Source organism: Puma concolor, chromosome D2 (genome assembly GCF_028749965.1).
Source record: "Puma concolor isolate L17-30 chromosome D2, mPumCon1.1.hap2, whole genome shotgun sequence".
Classification (NCBI taxonomy): domain Eukaryota; kingdom Metazoa; phylum Chordata; class Mammalia; order Carnivora; family Felidae; genus Puma; species Puma concolor.
In genome coordinates this window covers 87720684-87747248 of record NC_141677.1, presented here as the reverse complement: position 1 = coordinate 87747248, position 26565 = coordinate 87720684, and the positions used below count along the sequence as shown (strand labels likewise).

Here is a 26565-nt window from a genome sequence, read left to right as displayed (position 1 = left end):
CCGCCACCAGGACGGGGCCGCCGCAGCCTCAGCTCCCGGCGTGGGAGGCCGCCTGCTCTTGTCCACTGCTCCCCAGGACTCCTGGCCTGTCCCGGAGCCTGGCCTTCCGAGTCCCTTTGCCCTCTGGACCCATATCCCCTCCCCAGGCCACCTGCCCCTGAGATGAGGACAGGGTGGCTTCCGGTGGGCAGCGAGAGGAACATCACGTGAAAAAAATCAATTCTTTGTAACTTTCTTCTTTTTTTTAAGCTTATTTATTGAGAGAGAGACAGAGACAGAGACCACGAGCCGGGGAGGGGCAGAGAGAGAGAGGCGGAGGGAAAGAGAGAGAGGATCCAAACAGGCTTTTTGCACTGTCAGCGTGAAGCCTGATGGGGGCTCGAACTAACGAACTGTGAGATCATGACCTGGGCCAAAAAAAGCTGGACGCTTAACCGACTGAGCCCCCAGGCGCCCCGTGACTTTATTTTGGAAAGAGCCAGTTGCTCAACAGTAAGACTGCCCTCTGAGAGCTCACAAAAGAAATTACAAAATGGAAGGAGGTCCTTAAATGTTGTCTTGTGACTACCGTCATCACCACTGTCCTCATCATCACCGTCCCCACCCCCACCCTCACCATCCCCACCACCCCCACCACCACGGTTGTTAGAAGCGGCCCCTTGCCCAGCACTGCCTGAGCATTTCGCCTTGAGGTCTCCATTCCTTAACGGTCCTCCAAAGCAGATGCTTTTATCCCCTTTTGAGAGAAGAGGGGCGGCAGGGAAACGGCCAGAGACGATGTATCCTTCTCTCCACCGGTCACTCCCATGTCTCTGCCCCCAGCTGGGCTTCTCCCATCAGGACGGGCCCCTCCATCTTTCCCAAGGGCCCCGGCTCAGCGCGGCTCCCGGGCAGGAGCCGGGTCAGCACCCCGGGCGGGACCCTGCTCCCGGAGAGTGCCCGTGGGAGGCGGGGGTTCGTCGGGTGTGGCGTCTGTGGATTCCATCTGTGGACGGAACCGCGACGCCGGCTCCCCAGCCGTGCGTGTGTGCCAGGTCCTCCCCCGGTGCCCGCAGGTACTCCTTCCAGGATGAGGAGGACATGTTCATGGTGGTGGACCTGCTCCTGGGCGGGGACCTCCGATACCACCTGCAGCAGAACGTCCAGTTCTCCGAGGACACGGTGAGGCTGTACATCTGCGAGATGGCGCTGGCCCTCGACTACCTGCGCAGTCAGCACATCATCCACAGGTGTGTGCCTACCTGATGGCCTCCCGGGCAGGCTCCTGCCTGCTCTGGCCACCCCCCGCCCCCAGGTGGGGCACCTGGGCCAGCCAGCGCCTGGCTCCAAGGCTGTGCACCTGATGTCCACCTCGGGGTGGGTCCGAGGCGAGCAGCCCCGGCTCGGCCGGGATCAGGGCGGCCCTCACCTGGGCTCTTCAGCTGCCGGGTCCCTGCCACCCCTAGCAGGAGTCCGTTTGCTCATTGCCGTGCCCCTGGGGAATCAGGCTGATTGTAACTTTAGCTGAAAGCAGATGAAGTTAGGAAGACAGAGCTGTATCCGCAGAACGAAACGAGGAAGCGCATGTGGTATATTACGAAGCCAAGTAGATGGGGTCTCTGTGTGTCTGCCTGGGGGTTCTGTTACCTGGTCACAGTTCAGGCAGCGAACATTTGCCGAGCAGGGTGAGGCCTGAGGCCAGTTGGTGCAAGGCAGAGGCCCAAGTCGTCAATTCTGTGCAGCCCCGGGACTCTGAGGAGAGGCCAGCCCGGGGGGCTGGGGAAGGGCCAGCCACGAAGGGGGGTGGTGGGAGAGGAGCCAGCCTGGGGCACTGGGGACGGGGTTCTGCTGTCCCCTGGGGGTTCTGGCACCCTTGTGTCCAGGACGTTCCTGCTGTCTTCCTGGCCTCACCCAGGTGGGAGGGGCACTTTGCCAGAGACCAGAACGGCTCCTTTCACCTGGCTCGGTCAGAATTGCCAGGTGGCATCTTCCCAAGGCCCACTTGGGTTTCTGGGGCCTCTGCCTTGAGTGGGGAGGGGCCGTGAGGGAACCGCCAGCCCTGCCAGGGACTGCAAGGCACGAACAGGGCTCCTGGACCATCTCCCCACTTCCTGCTCCCGCAACAGGGACGTCAAGCCCGACAACATCCTGCTGGACGAGCAAGGTGAGCCCGGGCTGCGGGAGGCTGGCCGTGGGGGCGCGCGCCCCGCCCACAGGATGCCCCTCCAGCCCTCGGGACACCGGCTGTGTCTTCTCTCCTCGCAGGGCACGCACACCTGACCGACTTCAACATCGCCACCATCATAAAGGACGGGGAGAGGGCCACCGCCCTGGCGGGGACCAAGCCATACATGGGTGAGCCGCGGCCACCAGCCTTGCACCCCCCCGGCCAGCCTGCTGTAGTGCGGGACAGGCTCAGACAGACGCTAGGTGACGATGTGAGAGCTAGGACACACTCCTGGGTCGGCCCACCGCCCACACCAGGTGGGGGAGGGTCCCCCGGGCGGTCAGCGGGGGAGGGGACCCGCGGTTCCGGGATGCTCAGTGGCCTCTCCCTCCCTGGAAAGCTCCGGAGATCTTCCAGTCCTTCGTCAGCGGTGGCAGCGGCTACTCCTTCGAGGTGGACTGGTGGTCGGTGGGGGTGCTGGCCTACGAGCTGCTACGTGGATGGGTACGGAGCTCCTGGGGGTGGGGGCTGGCCCTCGACCTGAGCTGCCTGTGTCTCACGGAGGTGGGGGGGCCTGGGTGCCTGGGAAGGGATGAGGCCGTCCCTGCAGGTGCTCAGGGACAGTCACCCGTTCCGTGGACGCACACTTCCAGTGCGGTGTCTATGGAGAGTGGTGCCTGAGCCAGCGCAGGAGGGAAGCCACCGTGGGCTCTGGGGGGGGGGGGGGAGGGGAGGGGCACTGTAGGGCCAGGCAGTGGAGAGAACTGTCAGTGGGGCTGCGTCCTTGGGACCTTCCTGTGGGGTCCCCTGCTCTCACCCTCTAGCCCTGGGAGGCTGGGGCCCTCCTGATCCCTCCTGGGGGGCCTCCGAGGCCCTGCACCCTCAGCCACACTGCAGGACCCCAGCCTGGAGGAAGGTGGCCCCTCCTGGCCTCCAGGGCCGATCCGCCCAGGCCGGGGCATCCATGGGGGTGATGTGCTTCCTGCCCGGCCAGAGGGGCGGCCTGTCCTGGCCAGTTTCCCGGCCTGGACGCAGGCGCGGCCCAGACCCGGCATCTTCCTGGGAGCGGAGGCCGCGCTATGTGTGTGCTGGGGGTGGGGCGCTGCCTCGGGGGCCTCTGGGTGGCGGGTCCCCTGCCACAGCACTGCCTCCCCCGCCCCAGAGGCCCTACGACGTCCACTCCAGCAATGCCGTGGAGTCCCTGGTGCAGCTGTTCAGCACGGTGAGCGTCCAGTACGTCCCCACCTGGTCCAAGGAGATGGTGGCCCTGCTGCGGAAGGTGAGTCCCCACCCCCCCCCCCCCCACCCCGCGCTGAGGAAGCACCGGCTTCCTGCGTGTGCACGTCCGTGTCGCTCCCGCTGGGCTCTCTGTCGTCTTGCGGTAGCTGGGCCAGTCCGAGCACTGGCTGTGAGCCGAATGCCATGTGCCCGTCACCAACTAAATCCCACGGCCCGGCATCACCCCATTTCACAGATGCCCAAACTGAGGCGCAGGCCCCCCTGTCACACGTGTCGGGGGGAGGGTGCGTGCAGGCTCTGGCCTCCTCCACCCCGACCTTCTGCCAGACATGGGTGGCCACTGCCTGCTGCCAGCAGTCGGGCTCACCCCCCGGGAGCACACGAAAAGGACCCCAGACCCCCCTTGCACCCCCCCCACTGGCTGAACAGGTGGCTGCAGCAGCCAGGGGACCTCAGTCTGGCAGGGACCCAGGCCAGGTGCTGCTATCACAGTGCCTCGGTCCGGTGTCCAGGCCTGGGCTGGGGCTGCCCCTCAGCCGGCCCCACCGCTTTCCACTCAGAGAGTCGCACACGGGCGCCTCCGGGGTCGGGACCGGCCGTGCAAGAGCTTACAGGACACACAAGGCCCAGCCGGCCCCCGTCTCCTGGCCCACAGGGCCCTCCCTGCATGTCCCCCCTGCTGCTGGACACCTTCGCCCCTGGAATGACAGACGGGCAGCTAGCAGCCTCTCCCAGTTCCTGAGAGGCTCTTAACCCAGCCTCCACCCCACACGGCTCTGCCCACCCCTGCCCAGGTAGCTCCCACGGTGGACCTGGGCCCCAGAGACCCAAGCAGGGAGTAAGGGCCATCCGTGCACCAAGCCTCACGCCTCAGGGACGCCTGGGATAGGGTTCGCTGCCTTCTCTCTGAGACAGGGACAGGGACAGCATGTGAGGGGACACCCAGCCACACTGACCTGACCGCACACGGCACCCCGACTCCCAGGGGCTGTGTCCACTTAGTTCCGGTCTTGGGGCCCTTCCTGCCGTTCACCAGGCCAAGGCTGCCACCTGCTGGTGACTCTTAGTCAAAGGTCCCCGTGGACCCCACACGCCCTCCACTGGCCTTGGGCTCCAGGGGCTTGGCCAGATTGTCCCTTTGGCCACATGACTGCACTGATCTGGAGTCAGTGCCCCCTTTCCTTGCCTGACCCTTGAGATCCTCTTAGTGGGGTGCCCTGGCCTGGGGCAGGTGGCCAGCTGTGGGCGCCAGGGCTGTGCTGGGCGTGGGTGCCATCTGACGTGGGTCGTGTTCCAGCTCCTCACTGTGGACCCCAAGCACCGAGCCTCCAGCCTACAGGACATGCAGGCGGCCCCATCGCTGGCCGGCGTGCTGTGGCAGGACCTCAGTGAGAAGAAGGTGGCACCGGGCTTTGTGCCCAACGTAAGCCTGTGGGCGGTGGGCGGGGCCCCAGGTGGGCGGGGGCCGACGGGGGTGGTGGGGCTCAGCTCCCATCCCCCCCCACAGAAAGGCCGCCTGCACTGCGACCCCACCTTTGAGCTGGAGGAGATGATCCTGGAGTCCAGGCCTCTACACAAGAAGAAAAAGCGTCTGGCCAAGAACAGGTCCCGGGACAGCAGCAGAGACAGCTCTCAGTCTGTGAGTGGGGGGCCTGGTGTGGGGTCCCCCCCTCCCTCCGGGGCACCACCTTGAAACCCACCCCCCGGCCGAGCCCCTGGCTTCCTCTCCTAAGCAGGTAGAAATGTCTCGAGATCCTGCTCCTGGTGGAAGGGCTCCCCGGCCCGCATCACTCCCACCTCTGCCCCCAGGGGCACATGCATGTGTCTTCTCTTATAGGGACACCCATCACCCACGGGTTAGGACCCACCCTAACCCAGATGACCCTCTCTTTATGTGACTCTGTGTCACGTTCCAAGGAGCTGGGAGTTAGGACATCACTCTGGGGGGACACAGCGAAACCCACAGATACCCCTCGCCTGCCCCAGGTCACAGAGCTTCTCCCGGGAGGGTGGGGGCGCTCCTGGGGAGCTCGCGTGTGAGCGCGGGATCAACCCTGCACCTGTCCCCGAGGGACAGCTGGTGCTCACAGAAGCAGCTGGGGTATAGGTGCAGATGGCAGCAGTCACAGCTGTGGCCCTCCTGCCCCTGGACCGGTCTGAGCCGGCAGAAGACCCCAGCCCTGGTGCGGCCTCCTCGGGCCTGCCCCTGGGCACAGGGGTCAGGCGGGGGCTGGGTGTCAGCCACGTTCACCACACTGCCCGGTCCGGGCTGGGGGGCCTGGACTCTGGACTGCTGGTGGCGGCCCCTGGTGTTCAGAGGTGGGACTGCAGGTGTGGCCCCGCACGTACGGACTCTGAGCCGTTCACGCGAAAGCACCGGAACCACCCTCCTTATCTTTTTATGATTGCTAAGAGCCGTTCACCTGTCCTGAGACACTCGTCGGAGACATGAGCTGCAAATAGTTTCTTCTGTTCGGTGGCTTTCTCTTTCCTCGTCGGGTGGGGTCGTTTGCGACATGTTGATGAAGTACGGTGTCTCCACTCCTGCTCTCTTATTTTGTGCGTCTGGCGTCTTATCGAAGATTTCCTTCTGCGCTTTCTTCTTCGCATTCTATCACTTTACCTCTTGCATTTAGGTCTGGGGTCCGTTTTGAGTTAACTTTTATGGGTAGCGTCAGGTCCACGGTCACTCCTGCACGTGGATATCTACTCATTCATGTGCTGAAGACGCTGCTGTTTTCCCGTTGAACTGCTTGGCATGGCTTTCAAAGACTAATCAACCCAAAATAAGCGTTTCCTGGAAGTACAGTCGTCCACCTTGGGTGCGTGCACGCTGGCCCTAGCCCCTCCCCTGTGGGCATGGAAGGGTGGCCCTGTCAGGTCGGTGGCTGTGTGCCGCACACAGAGCCGTGCATGGTCCACGCTGGTAACGTGCCGCCTCGGGCTCCGCAGCTGTGCCTGGAGCTGCCCTGGGCCACATGTGCCACGGTCCCCATCGTCTGCCCTGAGCCAGGTGCCAGGTCTCCATAGTGAGCGGGAGGGTAACGGGGAGCGGCGTCCTTGTGCCCTGGGGGCTCGAAGGCAAAGGTACACACTTACAGTCGTGACGGTGGCACTTGTCACTGCCATTCCATTCTGGTGCGGACTTGTTTATGTAGATCTAGGCTGCTTTGTTGGGGGGGGTGCAGTTTCAGGAGCCTCTTGGCCTCGTGCATGGTACAGCTGTTACCCCACAGATCCAGGACCAGCTACGAGGGCTGTACCAGAAGCCAAATGAGTGGATTTTGATTATGCACTCAGGGTGGGGGTGGGGGGTGTTGGGGGCCAGCCACTGGGCGGGGTGGGGACACTTGCTCTCACCCAGCTGCAAGGTGGCGTGGCCAAGAGTTAGCTCAGACCCTGTATCCAACAGACTTCCAAAGGTACACCCGGGAAATGGTGTGAATTTCCATCAAGGTGGCTGGTGACAGCTTTCTCTCGTACCCTTGATCTTACTGTGCATGTGTGCGTGTGTGTGTATGGGTGCGTGTGGGTGCGTGTGTGCGAGCATGTGTGCACATGTATGCATGTGTGAGCATTGTGCACGTGTGCATGTGTGAAAGTGTGCACACGTGTGTGCATGTAGTGTGTGCACAGGGGTGCACATGTGTGAGCATGCTTGTGCGTGAAGGTGTGAGCACGTGTGCAAGCATGGGTGCACTGCGTGAGCGCGTGTAAATACATGTGTGCGTGTGCACGGAGATGTATGTGCATGTGCAATGTGTGCGCCTGTGCACGTGTGTGAGGATGTGCGCACATATGCATCTGTGTGCATGGGTGCACGTGTGTGTGTGTGTGAGCATGGGCTGGCTGTCCGTGTCCCTGGCCCTAGGAGCGCTGGGACCCATTGGACACCGCTAGACCCGGGCGCAGGGGGACCTGCTTCCCGCTGCACGGTGCGGCCGGTTACAGGGCTTACTCCCACTTGGCTGGGTCCGGATAAGTTGGGTCCAGGCTCGTGCTGTTCCGGCGCACCATCATCACCGTGGCCGCCGGGGGGCTCGGTTCTAGAACAGCGTCTCCTGCAGAGCCCAGGCGGTGCCAAGCTGCTCCATGGTGCCCTGCCCCCTCACCAGCTCAGTCGTTAGCGCCTCACTGAAAGGAACGTCCTCTGGGCCCCCCAGGAGAGCATGGTTGTCTGAGGGCGATCAGTTCTTCGATGTTGAGTCTGTCCGCCCTTTCTGGCTGCCCACCTCTCTTGAGACAGCACTCGTCCCGGGCTGTTCTGGAATCTTCACCGGGCCATCATTCCTTCCAAGTTTCCAGGAGCTGCCCGGCAGCATGTTAGACCCCCTCCAGGGTTCTTGCCCGGGAGTTAGCTCCCGGCCATGGCAGGACGCCCCACACCCACACTGTCCCTCCTGCGTATGCCCCACACCCGTCAGGCCTCCGGGCACCCACCCGGCCTCTGCTCCTGCACCAGGCGGTGCCCTTCTGACCTTAGCGGGTCTCACACAGGCCCTGCTGCTGGGGGCAGGTGGAGGCAGATGGGTTGGGGGGGCGGGGAGGTGCTGCTGTCCTCCGGCGGGGAGGGCCCTCTCGTGGCTGGAAGGGGCCATCGTGGCCACATGTGTGCACTCAGGCCCTCCCAGGTTTCAGAGGCCAGCTCTGTCTCCCAGGACCTTGGCTTTGATGCAGGGAGGGGAGGGAGCCAAGCCAGGTATGGTTTTTGGCCCAAGTTTTGTCCTGCAGACCTTGCCTTCGTGGCAGCGTCTGCCCTGAGGCAGTGGCTGGGCTTCCAAACTGGGCACCCTTTGGTCACTGGCTGAGGGTCGCCCAGGAGATGCAAACTCCCAGATGTTCTGGCTGCCTGAGGGCAGAGTTTCTCCAACAGCCCGGGTCAGGTCTCCACAGAAAGCCACAGGCGCAGGCCACAGCAGGGGAAGAGACAGGCTGGGAGGGACGCTCGGGAACCCATCTGAGGGGAGGGGAGGGAGTCTAACAGCATCCATTACATTCATTGGTATGTCTTTCTAACAGGAGAATGACTACCTTCAGGACTGCCTTGATGCGATCCAGCAAGACTTTGTGATTTTTAACAGAGAAAAGTGAGTGCGTGCGCTGGGGGGCGGGCAGCAGGGCGCCAAGGGGAGGGGGAGGCTCTCTGGGCCACACAGGTCCTGAGCCCCGGCAGCCACAGGGCATCAGGGGACCCGGGAAGCGGGTCCCCACCCTCCCAGGGAGGGAGAGTGGGAGGCCCCTGCTCAGGCTTGTGTGGGAGGGAGGGGAGCTTGGGAACTTGCACTTGTAAACTGAGGTCTAACAGCCAGCCTCTCCCGAGGAGAGACTCCGCCGACTTCCCAGCCGGAGGTGATGGCTGGGCAGTCCTGCAGTCACATGGACTGATATCCCTCCCTCGTGCATGCCACAAACTTTCCTGAATGTCAGGGACCATGGGACAGAAAGGGCACATGCTGGTTAGCAGGAAGCTATGACAGGCCTCAGACAGCTAAGACACCTGCTGCAGTGGAGGGAGGAAGCCCAGCGCTGCGGGCCCAGGAGAGGGGTGGTAAGGTGCAGCACGGAGGGCTTCCTGGAGGAGGCAGCTCTGCACTCCGGTGACCAGGACGATGTGTGGGCACTGGTTTAGGGCACTGGCTGCCATCCTGGAGGCCGGAGGCCTGGATAAGGACGCTCAGGCAAGCTCTTGACAAGCTTTGTTCCAAAACTGCTGACCCACAGGACATGCCCTTAAACTAGGTGTCCTTCTCGGCTCTGGCTCCCCAACCCCACTGTTGCAGTCTGAGGCCTCGGTGGTCAGGCAGGGTGCTGCTGGGCTGGGCTGACCCCTGGCCCACCCCACACCCATTCTCTGCCCCCTGCGGTGCCTGGAGGGGCACTTCTTCCGGCGAGTCCCTGGGGGGACCCATTCTGCAAGTCCTGGGCCAAGGCCAGGGTTGGGGGTGGCCAGAAGCGTCCTGCGGCTGCCGGAGAGGCTGCAGAAAGCCCCTCCTTGTGTTTCCCCCCCACAGGCTGAAGAAGAGCCAGGACCCCGCGAGCGAGCCGCCGCCGGCCCCCGGGGCCGGGGAGGCTGCGGAGGACCGCGAGGGGCCGCGCCCCGCCCTGTCCATGTGCGGCCCCATCTGCCCCTCCCGCCTCACCGAGAGTTAGCTCCCGCTGCTTTGCAGACTCAGGTCTGCCAGGAGGACAGGACGGGGTGGCGGGCAGAGGCCCAGCGTGGACATTCCCCGCCGAGCAGCCCGGCCCCTCCCAGCACAGACCCCGGGCCTGGTGGCCCCGCTGCTCCCTGGCCTTGTTTGCACGGGGACGGGCTGACTGCCGAGCCTGCTCGAGGGCTCTCCGTGGCCCATGGCAACCGCCGGGAGTGGGGGACGCGCCCCGGTGGCTCCGTTACCTGCAACGGTGGCAGGAGGCCTGCGGCCTCCGCTGGTGCCCCCCACCCCCACCCCTCCGGCCCACCACTGGCAAGTCACAGAGGCTCCAGTGCCACCAGTCTCAGCTGTACATAAGCCCTCGGCACCGGCCCCGCCGTCGGCTGCCGGACGTCCGTGCACTGGCTCCCCGGGGCGCACGGAGTCTCGTGCGGAAAGGTGAGGAGTGTTTTTATGGACACACTGTTCTGGCGACTTCTGCTGTGTTTCTGTACAGTTGTCACCTCTGAGCATCACGACCTAAGAGCTGCTCGGTGTCCAGTGTCGTGCGTGTTGTAAGCCGGCAGGGGGTTGTACAAAGCTGGGGGGGCAGAGGCGGAGCCTGCTGGCGGGAACGGGGCGGGACAGAGGCGGAGTCGGCCAGTGGAGGCACGGAAGAGGCGGGGCCCGCCGATGAGGGCGGGGCAGAGGCGGAGCCTGCCGGTGGGGTGGGGCAGGGGCGGAGTCTGCCGACAGGGACGGTGGCGAAGCCTGCCAGTGGGGTGGGGGCAGTGGAGAACCAGAACCAGAACCAGAACCGCAGGTTGCGTGAGAAAGAGCTGGCTGAGTTGGGCAGAGGGAGCTCCCCGCTCGCCAAGGGCCGGGGGAGTTCATGTCAGAGACAACCCCGTGTGCCCACGCAGGGGACACAGGAGTCACTACCGGGAAGCCAGGGTCCAGAGGTGGGCAGCTGCAGGACACCTGTGGGTGGTGCCAGCCCCCAGAGAAAGTTCTAGGTGGAGACCTGGTGGTGCCAGAGGCAAGAACGAGGAAGAGGTTAGGGTTCTGTAAAACCTTGTGAATCTCAGTGTGCACTTTGAGACCCCAGGGGATAGCACACCCCTTTCCTGTGCTGGCTGCGCGGATGTGGGTGTGACCTGGCTCCTCGATCACCTCTCGCCTGTACCTGGACGTCGGCCCCGCCTGTGCCTGGACGTCGGCCCCGGCGGAGCCCCGGAAGTGCAGCTCTGAGGCTGCACTGACCAAACAGATCTGGGGACCACCAGGTCGGGCCTTCTCCTGGGGGCAGCCCCACAGGAAGCCCAGATTCCAGGCTGGGGCTGTGCTCCCCCAGAGGGCACGGCTGGAAAAGCTCCCTGGTCACCACCAGGAATGGGCGCTGCAGGCGCAGGGTGGAAGGGACTGTCCCCGACCGGTGCAGCTTGTTGTCCCCCTGACCATGAACACCCTGCTCTTAGAGCAACTACACCCTTCGGGGACATTCCACACCTGGGGCAGAGAAGCAGCACGATTTCTATGAAAGCAGTGAGGCCAGGCCATCAGTGCCTCCTGAGTCAAAGCCCTGGTTTGCTCTGTCTTGAGGGGGCAGGGCCTAGGGGACACAGGCCTCAGGCTGGGGCTGCACCACCTTCTTGGCCCGTCTGGTCGGAATGTGGTGGAGGTCATCCAGCCCAACTCTCTCGCTCCGTGCATCTGGCCACGGGCCACACCAGCATCTTCTGGCCGTGTCTGAGCTGCAGGCCTGGGTGCGGCCACGGTTCCCGGGCCCCTTCCCTTGAGAGGAAGAGCCAGCCCTGCCCCGTCTCCACCCAGAGGCCGAGCAGAGCCATCCTTAGGGGTGGCTGGCCGTCCGTGCAGCCAGCACGAATGTTCTCGAGTGCCCCGCACACGAACTGCCGGTGGGGACGTGGTGCGGGGTCAGAGAAGTCGGGGCTCCACACGCCAGCAGCTTCTAACCCAGACGCCTTTAATAGACCCCATTCCCGTCCGCGCGGGGCAGAGGCGGCCGCTCGGGCTGTGGGTGGCATGCAGGTTCCTGGCTACAGCTGTCCTTGGTGCACGATGTGCTGCGCTAATCAACTACCAGACCGCACACTTGGTCGTAAAAGGAGAGCATCTCAGCTAAAGGATCCTAAAATTCCCCTGGACTCGGGCTACTACAAGAGCGGAAGTTTGGTCCTCGGCAACGTACGAACGAGGCTGCCCTTTGCGAAGTTCCTGATGGGTCCCTGAAATCACAGCAGCTCTGGGGCAGGGGGCTCAGCTCGCGGGCGCTCCCCCCCCCCCATACCGAGGCGGACAGGGAAGGGGGGGCAGGCTGCACCTTCACCCCCAGGAGCAGAGGGGAGGCCTGGGGCTCCGTGGGGCAGTGATTCATAACGGGACGGGAGCCGACGCCCCAGCCTTGCGGCGGGGCCCCCGTGGTTCCCGTGGTCCTGGTGGGGCGGCAGCTCTGCCTTTGTGAAGCACCCAGCTATCCTTCGGGGCCACCTGAGCTGACTCCGCCATCACATCCAGCCTCTTCAACCTGGCAGTGAAACCCCCCAGATTCAGCCCTTTCCTTGCACAGGCTCCTCGTACAGGACCTGGGACCCCAAAAGGGTAGTTTCTTGGGGGGTGGGGGGTGGGGAAGGTGAGGCCAAGCACCTTTCAGGTAAGTCTGACAAAGGGAGAGCTATGTGAGGTGAGCAGCCCCGGCCAGCCGCCGCCCCGTGGGTGGGACAGCACTGGCTCGCCGGGTCCCACGCGGACGCCTAGGACAGCGAGGTGATGTTGGAACGTCCGCCAGGGGGCGCCATGATCTTCTGAGCCGTGCGTCGCGCAATGTGGTCGTCCGCCTGAGACCCTGCAGAACGGGTGGGCCTGAGGGCAGGGGCACGGACGCGCTGGCTGCACCCGTAACTGGGGCCGTGGCTGCGGAGCCCCCGCGCACCCACACCGCGGACAGCCTGGCGCACGGACGAGCAGACCATGCAGAGGCTCCCACACCGAGGCCGCGGGTGCGCGGGAAGTGAGGTGGGGCGGCCAGGCCTCCTCGTCCCACCTGGGCCCCACAAGAGAAGCCTGCCCCTAGCTTTTATGATGACCCCAGGAGGCCAGCAGGGACTCTGCCGCCAGTGAGAGGGAGGACAGGCGGGGACATCAGGGGTGGGAAGAGGTAGGACCCGGGCCCAGTGCATCTGCAGGGATCTGTCACAGCACAGCCAGGATCCTGACCAGAGGCCCAAGGGGCAGCCTGCACCCTGGGCCCCCGGAGCCCTCCACGGTGTCCCTGTGTGTCCCCATGTGCTCACAGAGCCCTTCCTCATGTGCCTGACATGGAACTCCCGGGCTGGAGGGGCCGGACCCCACACGGCACCTGGCACAGGCATCGTGTGCCCATCCCGTCACTGAGCCCTCTCCACAGCGCGAATGATCCAAGTAGGGGTCACCGCGGCCAAATTGGGGCAGACGCTGGAGCGGGAGGGCCTCCCCACTGGCCCCTGGAGGGTGGGGGTAGCATGTCCTGCACCCCCATCCCCACACTCCCCATCTGCGGGCGGTTGTGGGTGGTCTGCGGCCTTGCTGAACTCACCCCGCCACAGGCTGGGTGCTGGTGCCCACCCCGGGGGCGCTTCCTGACCCTCGGGATGCTCCAGCGGAGCCCCCACCCCAGCTCCACTCACCAGACAGGCTGAACCCCGACTGGTGCAGGTTGCGCACCGGTGGGACCGAGATCTTCCCTGGGCAGGATGCGCGGGCCTGGGCACCGCCCCCCGGTTTGGCAGGCACCATCACCTCGTGGACAGGCCCGTCGTACAGGCCTCGGGGCACGCCGTGGATCTCCGCCAGCTGTGGGGCCGAGGGGGCTGGGCGTCAGGGGGACCGAGCCTGCTCCGCTCCACGGCCCCCCTCTGCCAGGCTCTGGAACCCCAGGGCTCCCAGCCAAGGGAGGGGTTCCTCCCGCGACCACCCGCAACCTCGAACGCACCCCTCCCTCCCCGCTCCCCCCTACACAGTGTGCACGTCCCTCCCTGCTCACACCTGTGCACACGGCCCCTCTTCCCCTGAGGCTAGAGGACACGCTCAGACAAGGGCAGCCCTGAGGACGTGGCCTCTTTAAGGAAGGGGAAGCCGGCCCCCGTGGCCACTGCCTCATCAGTAGGCTTCATTCGTGGCCCCAGCAGAGCCCCCACCCCAGCCCCGAGGAAGCCCTGGGTCCCGTCCTCCCTGAAAACGGCCCCAAAGCCAGAGACATTTCCCCAGTAGCCACCATGATGGAACGGTCCGTGAACGAAGCAAAACCCTCCTGTGTGCTGTTTCCTGCTGGTGCCTCCCTGGGGTTCAGGCTCAGACTCGTGACTGCTGCCAGTCCCAGGGGGTCACCACAGGGTGCGGGGGGGCAAGTGTGGGGCTTCGAGTCCGACGGCTTGGGTCTGAGTCCACACCCCGCCTCCAGCACCCAGGGGGAGGGACCGGGAGCCACCTCTCCCTGCCTGGGCTGCGTGTGGGGGCAGGGTCTGCAGGAGCCCAGCAGCGGACCCCCACCCCTCTGGGCGGGAGGCGGAGGGGGGATGCCTGGACTTCCGGCCTGGGCTCTGCACCTGGGCCGGCTGGGCCGCGTTCTCCAGGCCCCACCTCGGTGAGCAGCTGTGTGGCCCTCACGCCCTGAGACAGCGGCATCTCCGGGAGTTAGAGCAGATTCCACTCTCCTTCCCCCCCAGAGGAGACCACCACCCCGGCCCCCGGCCCACCCTGGAAGCCGGCCCTCCTTGCTCTGAGCTCAGACAACGTCCTTCTAGAAAGCTGGATAAAGCAGACCTGTGTGTGCAGTAATTTTGTGTACACGTGTGCGTGTGTGTGCGCGAGCCGGCTACGCGTGCCGGGGGGCCGGTCAGACGCAGGGGGCAGCTCAGCCAAGGGTTGCGGGAAGGAAGGAAAGATGTGGAAAGTACTCCCAAATCCCCGGTTCATAAAGCTGCCGTAAAGCCTACAGGCCCCTGCTTGTTTGTGAACGCGCGTCCACGCACGGCCGGCGGGGTGGGGGGGCTCCCACGGTGCCCCCGCACGGTCTAGGGCGCTCACTCAGAGAGGCGGCCACCACTGACTTTTGTTGTGCCACTTGGGTAATAAAAGTGTGCATGGAGGGGCGCCAGAGGGGGCTCAGCCTGTTAAGCATCCGACTCTTGGTTTAGGCTCAGGTCATGATCTCGCGGTTCATGGGTTCGAGCCCCGGGTCAGGCTCTGTGCTGACAGCTCGGAGCCTGGAGCCTGCTTCGGATTCTGTGTCTCCCTCTCTCTCTGCTCCTCCTCCCTCCCCCTCAAGATAAATAAAGATTTAAAAAAAAACAAAAGTACATAAAGCCACTACTAAGAACCGACTCCCCAAGCAGGCGCTGGTCCCACTTACTTCCGCCGGGCCGGGCTGACCAGGAGGAGAAACCTCGTGGAGGTGGACAAGGTCGGAGAAGTCCGAGCCATCCCCCCCGCCCCCCGCCCCAGCCGGCTCCGGCCTTACCCGGTTGCGTGCCTTTATCCTCTTGTAGACGAAGTCGGGAAACGTCTTCCGAGGGATGAAGCGGCCGGCCCCGGGGGTGACGAACATGTTCCCGTCCTCCATCACCACCCTGCCCTGACTCACGACCACCGTGGGGGCCCCTCGGCACTCGAGGCCTTCAAAAATGTTGTACTCCACGTTCTGGGGAGACAGGGTGGAGGGCCGGCCTCACCCCCCTGCGGGCTGACCGGCACCCTCGGAGCCCTAGGGCCCCTGTTGTAGGACCTGTGAGAACCGGTCACCCCCGCTGGGCCGAACTCGGATGGAGCTGGCCACAACGGGCCGTGCCAGTTTCTAAAACGCGTGTCTCGGGAGGAAGGGCCTGCGGATGAGCCTGTAACAGGGTTGAGTCTCCCGCAAGGCAGGGCAGGTAGGTGGTGCAGGTCCCTGGGGCTACCCCAGCCTTGACCCTGACGCTGACCCAGGGACTCAGGCTTCTCTTACCAGGTTGTGGCTCTTGGCAGAGATGATTTTTGTGGCCCTGGGGTTCCAAATAACCAGGTCGGCGTCAGAGCCCACAGCCACACGCCCCTTTCTCGGGTAAATGTTGAAGATTTTGGCTGCGTTTGTACTGGTCACAGCGACAAACTCATTCTCATCCATCTTCCCTGAGGCCTGGGAAACAAGAGGGCCAAGGTGAGATGGGAGGGGGGGGTGCTTGTCCGAACAGCCCTCGGGGGTCTGGTCTCGCGGCCTTTGTGTGGACGGCGGCCCCTGTCCCCAGGCAGCAGGCGGCATCAGAACCACGCTCCCAGGGCATCGGAGGGCCCCGCTGTCGCAAACCCACGCGTCCCTGTTGGGCCCTGCACACCAGCACCGTGCTCACCCTGTGAGGCAATCAGCGGCCAGGTTTTGCTGACGTCTATCTCCCCTGGAGGACATGACAGTCCCCCGGGGTGGCCAGGCCTCGGGAAGAAGGGGGACGAGAGGGGGCTGGTGTCCGGGCCTCTGCGGGGGGAGGAGCTCAGGGCGGGAGTGCGGGGGTGCAGGCAGTGTGAGGAAACGTCAGGCCTTTGGGGGAGACTGGGCATAATCCCATCACAAATAGCGACCCGGCTCTCCCAGATGCATTCTGCAGGTGACCTGGTCGCCCCACAGCGGCGGGAGTCTCCTCCAGGGGTACCAGAACTGAACGTCTGGGGAGCCCTGGATGGCAGGGCTGGGGGCGTGATGCCCTGGGGACACAACACACCCCGACCTGTGTTCCAGGCGGTGTGTTTACCGGGTAAGTGGCTTTCTGTTCTGAGGGACCGGTAGGGGGGGATGGCCCAAGACCCCCAGTCCGCACGCACCACACACTTCTCCCAGACCACAGACATCCGCTCCTCGATGCCGTTGGTGCCCTCGGGGATGAGCGTGAAGTTGTCCTTGCCAACGGCCTTCTGGGCGGTGGTGAAGGTGCAGTGGGCACTGCCGGTCACCTGGAGGTCCCCGCTGAGAAAAGGGGGGGTCAGGGGAACCCACCGCGGCCTGATTTTCCTGAGCCGGCCAAGGCCAGCCGGCTTCGCCCCCCCTGCCCGGCCAGCACAGCCCACGGGGGCCGGAGGCTGTCCCGGAGCAGCGCTGGGCACGGCCGGTGGCTCAGCACGGGGACGGGAGCGCCAGGACGGATCGGCGTGGGTTCTCTGCCCGGGGGGGTCCCGGCCCGCGGCTCGTGCAGAAGCCCAGGGCTGCTGGGGCTGAGGTCGTGGCGGGGCGCCCGGAGGGGCTTCTCACCTGGACAGCAGGGAGGTGAGGCGGTCTGCGGTGGTGGGGTCCGGGTTGATGGGGGGGGACGTGACGAAGGCCGCGGCCTTTGCCCAGTTCTTGCTCCAGTAGTGCGAGCCGTCGGTGCCCAGGCTGGCGGTGATGGGCTCCCCAAACACGACCACCCCTGCAGGGAGGCCCGTGAGAGGCACCCCCACAGCCTGCGTGCCCCCCGGACCCGGGCAGGGTAGGGCCCTTCGCGCTGTGCTCTTGCTACGCCCCTCGATTTCCAAACCCTGTACGGCTCATCTCTACCTTCCAGGACACCCGGACCTTCCCCCGTGGGGGTCCCCTCCATACCCTCCCCTTCACACCATCTGCCAGAGGTCGGGCCTGCCGGGGAATCAGCTGGGCCGAGGGCAGGAAACGTGGTCAACTCTGCCCGCCCCTGCCGGTCTGAGGGCTGTCCCGTAGGACCCCCGTTCTTCTGTGTCCCCACCGCCTCCTCCACTGGGGGCGTTCTATGGGCAGAGGCCACCCAGGCTCCCAGTGTGTGCACCCCAGCTCCTGGAGGCACGGAGGCACCCAGCACACAGTGATGTGGGGCTCCCAGCGTGGGGCGGGGGGGGCGAGGTCCCATCAGGCATAGGGTCAGCTGTCCCTCACACGCACACGCCACGCACACACACACACGCACACACGTGTACACATGACACACGCACACACAGCTGTCACTTCTGTGCACACAGGACCAACGGGCCCCTTGTTTCATGGCCCCTGGTGAGCAGCTGCTACCTCGACGAGACAGGAGGCCGGGCCCCACCTGTACAGGCATGGGGCGCCTGCGTCTCCCGCAGGACTCACCCCTGGAGCCCCCGCCCGAGGCCCCACTGCCGAGAGGCCAGGCAGGGTGGCTGCTGCTTCTCCATCAGGCCTGCCCTGCTCTGAGACTCAGTTCAGCCAGCTGGGCCCCCAGTCCTGAGAACGTGACCCCCGATCCCTGAGAGATCCGCCCCCGCCCTCAAGCGTCTGGGGCCCAGGGCCCGGCACTCACCCCTGCGCTTGGCTTGGGCGACCATGTCGGCCGCACCCTTGCTCATCACTTTGGTGACGTACAGGGGGCAGTTGGCCTGCTTGGCAACGGTGATGGCACGGTACACGGCCTCGGCCTCCACCTGGGGACGGGAGCTCAGACTGAGCGGGCCCTGGGGCCTCCTGACTGGTGTGGGCATGGACGGCCACCATCACCCACAGATCCTGGGCCCAGAGGGGGCAGCGTGAGTGACTGAGGACCCCAGCCTGCAGTTCAGTGCCCAGGAGGGTCTAGGTTGACCCAGGTGGTTCCCAGAGCCTGACCTCACCGCCTTCTTGGCCTTGGGTTAAGGGCCACCGGTGGTGATGGGGGACATGAGCCAGAGGAGGACCAGCGAGTCACAGCCCTGGACGCCCACGGGGTCAGGTCCACTCCCGTGAAGTGGCTGTCTGGGATGCGGTCAGGGCTGGGACGGCGCTCAGCGGGCAAACTCCTACCTCCTCGGGGCGGCTGAGCACGTGGCCCTCGGGGCCGGTGATGCCAAGCTCCAGCAACCGCTTCTGCTCCTAAAAACACGGACAGGACATCACAGTCCGGCCCGGGTACAGCCAGAGTCTCACAGAGCCTCAGTCTGGGTGTGATGTAGGCAGCCCAGGAGACCCCGCCCCCAAGATGTGCCCTGCCCCCCTGACGCTCATGTGAGCTCTCCTCCCCTACACTGAGCTCCGGGCCTCCAGGCCCCCGAATCACCAACTACAGAGAACTCAGAACAGAGGAGTAGGGTGGGTCTGGAGAGGAGTGACCCCAGCTCCCTACATTACAGATGAGGTTGGGGCTTGGAGAGGGCACCCCGCCTGCCATACTGTGTTCGCCGGCAGGGGGCATCCAGGAGTACACTGGGGGCTCCGTGGTCAGGGGTGGACAGAATGCACTTCCCCCGGCACGCCCTTGAAGATCTGTGCCTCTCGCGTGAATGAAGACGTGGATCCGGGAGTCACCGTGAAGAACCGGCAAGAAGCAGAATCCCGTGGACCCAATAACACGACTCCCCACACTGGTGGGGTCTCCCTGGCATGTTCTGCCCACCTGCCTGCATACTGAGCCAGACCCATGGCGTTCTCCTAACTGAAGCCCGGCCTGGCCTTGGACCAGAGAGGCCACACATGGCACCTGGCGCTCTCGTGGCGGGGTGGGTGGACGAGGACCTGGGAACCCCACGTGCCCCTCCCCAGGTGTCACCACTTTGTTTTCAACTGGGGATGAGGCAGAGCCCAACCCACCAGGAAGCTTCTCTGTGTCTGGGATGCCAGGGAGGCATGCTGCCCCGTGAGGAGCCCCTGCACCTCCCAGGCACCCACAGCATCTGTACCTGCGGGCGCCGACCCCACAGCCCAGGCACAGGGGCAGGTGGGGGCCAGGACCTGTGCTCAGTGACCACAAGAAACAATTAATTCTCTGTGGGGCCTCGATCCACAGGGGCAGAGGACACCAGGAAAGCCCGTCTCGGTCCCCCCGGAAGCAACATTTTGGTTCTGGGAAACTTCTGATAAGAAGTGTGATGATCAGGGGCGCCTGGGGGGCTCAGTCAGTTAAGCGTCCGACTTTGGCTCAGGTCATGATCTCACGGTCTGTGGGTTCCAGCCCCACGTCGGGCTCTGTGCCGACAGCTCAGAGCCTGGAGCCTGCTTTGGATTCTGTGTCTCCCTCTCTCGGCCCCTCCCCCCTCCTCAAAAATGAATAAATGTTAAAAAAATGGAAAAAAAAAAGAAGTGTGATGATCACGGAGGAATCTCTATTATGGACAAAAGCCCCCAGACCCCCCAACTCCCTGCTTGCTTGACCTCTGATCCAGGGCAGCCTGCCTACCAGAATATATCCACTGTTCCCTCCCTGGGGGTTTGTGCGACAAAGTGCCCACATGTGAGTGTCCAGAAGCCACCCCGGCCCCTCATCCGCCCCCGCCCATCCTGCGGGCAAGCCCTTCGGGCACCTCTTCCACGATGTCCCCGTTCTCTGCGTGCACTTGGGCCAGGGCACCCAGGTCCCGGATGATGCTGAAGATCTCGTACATCTGGGAAGAGAGCGCACAAGGCGTGTGGGGCTGTGTGCACCCTGCCAGCGGCCTGGAGCACCCGCTGTCCCCTCCTCTCAGCCCCTGCCCTCACCTGGCCGTCGGTGCACTGGTACCTGTCCTTGTATGCCATGAAGACCAGGAAGGAGTTCACGCCTGGAGGACAAGCAGGGGGGATCAGATCCCAGCCGCTGTCGGTCCGACGCCCGGGAGCCTCCCCTGCTCCCTGATCTCCTCTCCCACGGGCCTGCTCGTAAACTAACTTGTGTCAAATCCCCAAGAAGCTCTGATGTGGGTTTTGCTTCAGGACTTTTGATTAAAAGAAATTAAGCCTGGTTCACAGACTGGCTTTTCAGTGCAGACAGCACAGAGAACTGCAGGTTGGAAAGTATTCCCTTCCTAAAAGGACGCTGGGAAAACTTGTGGTTCTTGTCTTTCGTCCAGGACGGGGACAAGGGGCCTGGGCTGCAGCTCAGGACAGTGACAGGACCCGTCCCTCAGACACAGAGGCAGGTGACCTCCTGCTCTGGATCCTCTGCAAGTAGAACAGACCTTCCAATTTGTCCTTCTTCCCCCCAGCTCCCAACCCCCCCACCCTGGGGTCAAACAGACGCAGAGTCCAGCCTGGCCAGGGGCTGGGGGTAGGGGCCCTTTCCAGCCAATACCAGGGAAGCGTGGACCCCCATGCCTACCCGCCCTCCAGCCACCCCAGCCGGCCTCTGGACATGCCCTTACCTTTGTCCTTGACCAGGGCCTCCAGCTCCTCCCTGATGCTCTCATGCCAGCGGGGGACATCCACGTGGAGGGAGTAGTCACAGCAGGCTCCACTGTCCGCGCGCTCCCGCCACTGCTCATAGGCTGCCAGCAGGCTCCCACCCGTGTCGGGAAATACGTGGTCCACTGTGGGGGGGCAGTGCGGTCAGCCGAGCCCCCACTCTGGTCACCAGAAACCACCTTGGCCTCCAAGGGAGACTGGTTTCATGCTCCCAAGAGATCAGGAAGTGCCTTTGAAAAAGCCGTGGAGAGGCCACGGGCCGCTTCCATGAGGCCGGTGCTGCTACGAACCTGCTCATTGGTTCTGTCCAAAGAGGCACCTTCTGCCTCATATCCCTTGGCCTTCTCTGAGCAGAGAGAAAGCCCAGACTCAAGCCACCCACGCCCTGATGGACACGTTCACCCCAAGGAGCGCCGGTGGCAGTCCAGAGCCTTAACCTCCAACACAGGTGTCTACGTGAGTGAGCGCACCTGGAGGGCCAGTGGAGGGGGGAGAAGCAGGTGGTGGTGCTGTCCGTGGTGCTGAACCCGGCCAGCCAGCCCGGAACAGCAGCACGGGGCTGGCTCCCCTTACTTGTACCTCACTGACTACACACAACACCACCCCACCCCTGGGGAAACCAGGAGAGCACTTGGCCACTACACCATCACTTCCCCCACCCAACCCCAGGTCCAAGGTCCAAACACTGCTCACGGTCTCCCCTGGGTGCCGGGAAAGGGCTCAGAGTAGGGGTGGCCAACAAGAAGGCACACCCACCCAAGGGTTACTGGCAAACGCTGTGCCTTCCCCCAGCAGACTGTGGGTCCCCCCCCCAATGTGGGTCTCCCATGCTCCCCACAGGTCAGATCTCACGCCCAGGACCCCGGGGGAGAGGGTGCTACCCTGCCCTGTGGTCCCTGTATGGCTCCAGCCTGGGGAAGACGGTTAGCCAGAGGCTACTTCAAGCCACAGCATCTCTCTGTCCTCACAGTGACACCTCACGGCTTGTCTGATGCCTGGGCACTGGCACGAGCAGGTAACAATCACGAAGTGTCCTGGCTGGCCGGGGCCACCAGTGATGAGCATGAGCAGTGATCTAAAATGGCCAGTCTTGGGGCGCCTGGGTGGCACAGTCGGTTAAGCGTCCGACTTCAGCCAGGTCACGATCTCGCGGTCCGTGAGTTCGAGCCCCGCGTCGGGCTCTGTGCTGACAGCTCAGAGCCTGGAGCCTGTTTCAGATTCTGTGTCTCCCTCTCTCTGCCCCTCCCCCGTTCATGCTCTGTCTCTCTCTGTCCCAAAAATAAATAAACGTTAAAAAAAAAAAATTTAAAAAAAAATATAAATAAATAAATAAAATAAAAAAATAAAATGGCCAGTCTCCTCAAACTAAAAAACAAGACCATTGTTGGCTTGTTGGTGTTTGCTTCATGGCTGAGTAAACCAAACGAAGCCGTGGTTTGGGCAATAGCTAAACATAACTTGTGAAGCAGCCCAGAGTCCTCAGGGCAGCCTTCCTGGTGGCAGCACTGACAGCATGCACCGTGTGCCAGGCACAACAGAACAACTTGTGCACTGACGCCCTTAGTCCCCACAGCCGTCTAAGGAGGCTCTTCCCCTCCCGCCCGCCTCACAGGTTAGCAAAGCGTGGCTTCTAGAAGTTAGGTGAGTTACTGAAGTCGAACAGCTGGAACATGAAGCCAGGGTTCAACCAGGCATGTTAGACCAGGTCTTAACCACAGCAGGGTGCCTGCACTCGGCACCGCCCAGCTGGTGGCATTCAAGGCCATGAGAGAAGGGCTGGGGTCTCGTCCTGGCTCTGAGCTTAGCACAGTCAGGTTCACCTCGGGCAGGTGAATCCGCCTTGCAAGCTGTTAGGTAGGCGGGGCTTGTCTGCCGAGCTCCCAGGGTTTACAAGCTGCAGGTGGCACAGAGCCAGCACTGAAGAAAGGGCAACTCTGGTGACCGTTGATCAGATAACAGTAAGTATTCCTGTCGTGTTTTTTCTGAAAACGTAGCCTCCTTCTCGACATGGGCAGGAACTTTGTGCAAACCGAGTTTCAGAGGCTCAGGAGCAAACGTGTCTGCTTCAGACATGACCCCTCCCCTCGTGCAAGGCATTTTGGTTTGGAAAACCTAGTCCTTGGCCGGCTGCCAGCTTCCCAGGAAATAAGAAATTCCTGGGCACACATCCATTTGCTCCCATGGAAATCCCAGGAGCACGCCGGAGCTCGCCAAGGCAAGATGACTCACAACGTGAACGGGGAGAACAAAAGCATACGCGGGGCTTTCTTAGACTGAAAGGTAATAAAGGGAAATAGACCAAAAAATCGCTCTATTGTAAGGCTCTTCCTGCAACACAGAAGCCTGGCCGGCGGAGCCTGGGACGGATGCTTTGCACGCGGGAGACACTCACGTATCATGGTGGTCCCTCCCGCTAGGGCGGCCTTGGTCCCCTGGCAGAAGTCGTCCGCTGGCGTCATGCCCAGGACGGGCATCTGCAGCCTCGTGTGGACGTCCACTCCGCCTGGCAGGACCATCAGGCCATGGGCATCGATGGTTTTGATGCCTCCAGGGACAATGAGGTTTTCTCCAATTTGTCTGAAAGCAACAAAGATTACTTAACTGGTCTGGCCTCCGGAGACCGTCAGAGAGCATGACATACCAGCCGTGGGCTTGAGACAGTCAACACAGAAGACCCACCCTGGGCACTGCCCTGCGGTGCCCACCTGGGTTCCACGTGTTGCTCTAGGGACTAGAGCCGCTGACAGGTGTGGTCAGTAAGTATTTATTAAGCACCTACCTCGAGCCCTGAATCATCCTACAGCTGTGATAACACACATACATGTGTGAGCCACTGTCCTGCTTCCCAAGACCTTGCCACTAACTGACAAGATTCTGTTGTCACTAAAGGCCTGGGCTGGGGCTCTTTCCAGGGAACGGGATTTTGGAAAAGAAAAGAAAACAAAACAAAACATTTAGGTGGAGTTCACCCAAAGGTAAACTTGTGGACAATGTGCAATCAATGTGCACACGTGTGATCTGTGAAGATATTTGAGGCAGAAACTTACTTTATCAGACCGTCTTCCACATACAAATCAGCGTAAAAGGACTGGTCATCATTCACGATCTTCCCGCCTTTGATCAAAAGGCGGTCGCTCTATTGGAAGCAAACAAAAGACAGGTTTTCTCCAAACTGAGCTATTCAACATCCTCCCCAAAACTTCTTCCTCTGGAATTAGGATTGGAACACTCGGATGCAATGTGCACACGTAGAAATGAGCGAGGAAGCCAGCACTGTCTCCCACCCCCACGAATGGGGCAGAGAGGTCTGGAGGCCACTGTCGCTCACGGGCGGTGTTCAGTGATGGAAATGGGGGTGTTGCCTGGTGCTCTCTTAGGCTGTCTGGGGGTGCTGAGGGGCCGAGGAGGGATAGAGTCCAGAGAGGCTGGGACTCGGGAGGCAGGAGCTGCTGATGGAGAGGCCATGGGGGTGAAGGGCCAGGAAGACATCAGGGTGACCACAGGCCGTGGTGCTGCCTGGAGGTACCCCACGTGGGTGGACAAAGTGCCAGGATGCGAGGCCAGCTGGTGGGTCACCTGCACAGCGTGGAGCTGTGGCACCGGGTGGGGCTGGCCCAGTGCTCAGCAGCCATAAACCCACTTCTAGGAACCCCGCCAAGTGGTGGGGAAGGTGCAAAGTGGGGCAGAAAGTAGGGTGGCATGCACGGAACTTGGCACGGACTCAGGAGAATGATGGGGAGAAACGTGGAAAAGGAGCAGAGACACAGAAGGCTGTGGACGAGCACCCCGCTCGGCAGCCCTTTCCTCCTGTTCCCCTGTTTGAGCCTCAACACCCCTCTGACCTGGCCCGGCAGGAACGACAAGTGTGCCTCACAGGGAGGCGTGGCTCTCCACGCACCAACAGCCGAGGCCACAGGAGCCAGGCTGTGCAGTGCAGTTAGCAGGAACCCCAAGAGCCCGCTGAGGTGCACATGACCCGTCTCGGGTGGGCCTTCCTCACTACGTGATCCTCCTCTCGTCCTCATTTCCATTTGGACTGACTTCTCAGGATTGTATTGATTCGTAAAACCACCCCCCACTGTCTACAAAACAGCTGATGAGCCAGGCCACGGGCCAAGTGCAGCCCCCAGTGGACCGACCATCCTCAAGTAAGCCCAAGGAAACCCTGACCAGGAAGACGAAGGCTTTGGCAGAAGAGAGCTGTGGTCTGCGTGCCCCACCCCACCCCCCACCCAGGTAGGAATACCTTACTTGTGGTCTGTGTGTCCCCCCCCCACCCCCACCCCAGGCAGGAGGACACTTGCCGTCTGTGTGCCCCGCCCCGCCCCGCCCAGGTAGGAAGACCTTACTTGTGGTCTTTTACATCCCTCCCCTTTCCAGGCACCTGAACTCACACTTTGGGAACCTTCCTGGGTTTGGAACCAAGAGGGAAATGCAGCTGGGATGAGGTGCTCACCAGGATGAGGCTGGAAGTTCCCCTAAACAAGCCATCTTGTGTCTGACTCCCCCCCCCCCCCAAAACCCCAACCCCGTGCAAGCCACTGGCAGACTTCCCGAATCGGGCTGGACCCCGAGCCAGTCACGAGGCAAGACCCCCTCCAGTCCGGGAAGGACAGGGGCTCCTTCCTCCCGGAGTATCTCTCAGGACGGGAATCCGCAAGTCCACCGCCCTCCTGCCGAGGTCAACTCCAGAGTCGGGTCTCAGCCTCGCGGGCGCCCCCTGCCACGGTCCAGTTGGCGCCGGGGCGCCTCCCTCCCCCTCCCTCCGCCGGCTCCCGGCCGGCCGCCTGGAGGGGGCGGCTTTGTTTGCTGGCAGCGCGGGGTGAACCGTCTGACCTCCCGCACCCTCGCTTGTGGTTGTTGGGGGGTCTCCCCTCCCAAAGGCCGGGGCTGCCGGGGTGCCCGCTCAGCGGCTACGAGGGAGCGCTCGCCTCCCCTGGGGTCTCCGAACCCCGGCTCCGTGGAGGGGTTCGGGCCTCCAGGGGCTCCAGGCTGAGCCGCGGGGGCTGAGGCGCTTTGTCTCGGACAAAGAGCTCCCCGCGCGGCGGAGGCGCGGTCCGGAGCCAAGCCAGCCGCGCCGCGCGGGGGACGCACCCGAGGCCCGGCCGGCGGTGCCAACAAAAGGCCGCGCGTCCCGGGAGGACGCCGAGACCCGATCTCCCCGCCTCGGCGCGCGGCCGCCGCGGGGAAGGAGGCCCCTCCCCGCTTTGGGGAGCAGGCCTCTCCCGGCCCCGCGCCCTCCCTGGCGCACAGGAGGGCCCGGGACCTGTGAGTCCGGCGCGGCGCTCGCTGGAAGGACCAGCGCCGGGAGGGGGGCACCGGCGCGGGCTAGACGCGGAGCGCAGCAAGCTGGGCGCGGAGCCGGGACGGTCCGGCCCCGGCGGTGGGCAGGGGGCGTGGGGTGAAGGGGGCGCCGGAGCGGGGCTCACCGTGATCCGAGGGATGTTCTTCTTGCCCTGGAAGGACATCCTGCTCCTCCCGCCCGCGCGGCCCCCACGCTCGGCCGGCGCGGCCTAGCTCAAGCGGAGCGGCCCTGGGGGTCCCGGGCGGGGGCGCGCAGAGCCCGGGCCTGTACGCGGGGGCGCCGGGCTTCCGAGTGCGAGCACGCCGGGCCGCGCGGCTCCGGTGCCGAGCCCCGCCCCCGGGCCCGCCCCGCCCCCGGCCCGCAGCTGCTCCTTTGCATTCAAGCCCCGCCCCAGCCGTGCTCAGTACCCACCCGCTAGCCGTCCCGGCGGAGGCCACAGTACCCCGGCCGTGCTCAGTAATCCCTCCGCCCCGGGCCCCGGCGAAGGCCACAGGCGGGACCTCTGCGCCCCCGGCGCCGCGCGGACCCGCGGACGCACGCTGCCTGGGGAGGGGGAGAGGGCTGCGACAAGTCCTGGCCGCTGCGTGTGCGGATTTTGGCCCCCGGAAAGAGGGTGAAGTCA

At 63.7% G+C, this 26565-nt stretch overlaps 2 protein-coding genes across 2 annotated transcripts in view; one reads left to right on the top strand and one right to left on the bottom strand.

Annotated features, from left to right (window-relative positions):
• Nucleotides 1-10066, top strand: part of STK32C (serine/threonine kinase 32C) — a 78602-nt gene extending 68536 nt beyond the window's left edge. Inside the window, exons 4-12 of the mRNA XM_086681243.1 lie at nt 1056-1229; nt 2106-2143; nt 2245-2334; nt 2547-2650; nt 3309-3425; nt 4683-4808; nt 4893-5024; nt 8405-8472; nt 9397-10066. Coding sequence (XP_086537369.1) covers nt 1056-1229; nt 2106-2143; nt 2245-2334; nt 2547-2650; nt 3309-3425; nt 4683-4808; nt 4893-5024; nt 8405-8472; nt 9397-9535 — 988 coding nt within the window. The 3' untranslated portion in view covers nt 9536-10066. The remainder of the gene's footprint in view (nt 1-1055; nt 1230-2105; nt 2144-2244; nt 2335-2546; nt 2651-3308; nt 3426-4682; nt 4809-4892; nt 5025-8404; nt 8473-9396) is intronic.
• A 1904-nt stretch (nt 10067-11970) lies between these two features.
• DPYSL4 (dihydropyrimidinase like 4) lies at nt 11971-26232 on the bottom strand. The gene is made up of 14 exons (XM_086681242.1): nt 26068-26232; nt 23686-23774; nt 23031-23215; nt 20599-20763; nt 19958-20019; nt 19783-19863; nt 18290-18358; nt 17814-17934; nt 16790-16946; nt 16366-16507; nt 15518-15688; nt 15035-15214; nt 13203-13368; nt 11971-12382 (listed from the first exon to the last, which is right to left on the bottom strand). Exons 1-14 carry the CDS (start codon nt 26104-26106, stop codon nt 12291-12293), a joined length of 1719 nt encoding a protein of 572 aa, XP_086537368.1. The 5' UTR covers nt 26107-26232; the 3' UTR covers nt 11971-12290.
• Between the last annotated feature and the right edge of the window lie 333 nt (nt 26233-26565).

What these genes read in the sequence shown, in the direction of transcription:
- DPYSL4 (XM_086681242.1), bottom strand. Translation starts at nt 26,106, where the DNA reads ATGTCCTTCCAGGGCAAGAAGAACATCCCTCGGATCACG. An exon ending in ACCAGTGCACCGACGGCCAG is followed by an intron (nt 19,864 to 19,957) that starts GTGAGGGCAGGG and finishes CTCTCTTCCCAG; the next exon opens with ATGTACGAGATCTTCAGCAT. An exon ending in ACGGGGACATCGTGGAAGAG is followed by an intron (nt 18,359 to 19,782) that starts GTGCCCGAAGGG and finishes CCGTGTTTTTAG; the next exon opens with GAGCAGAAGCGGTTGCTGGA.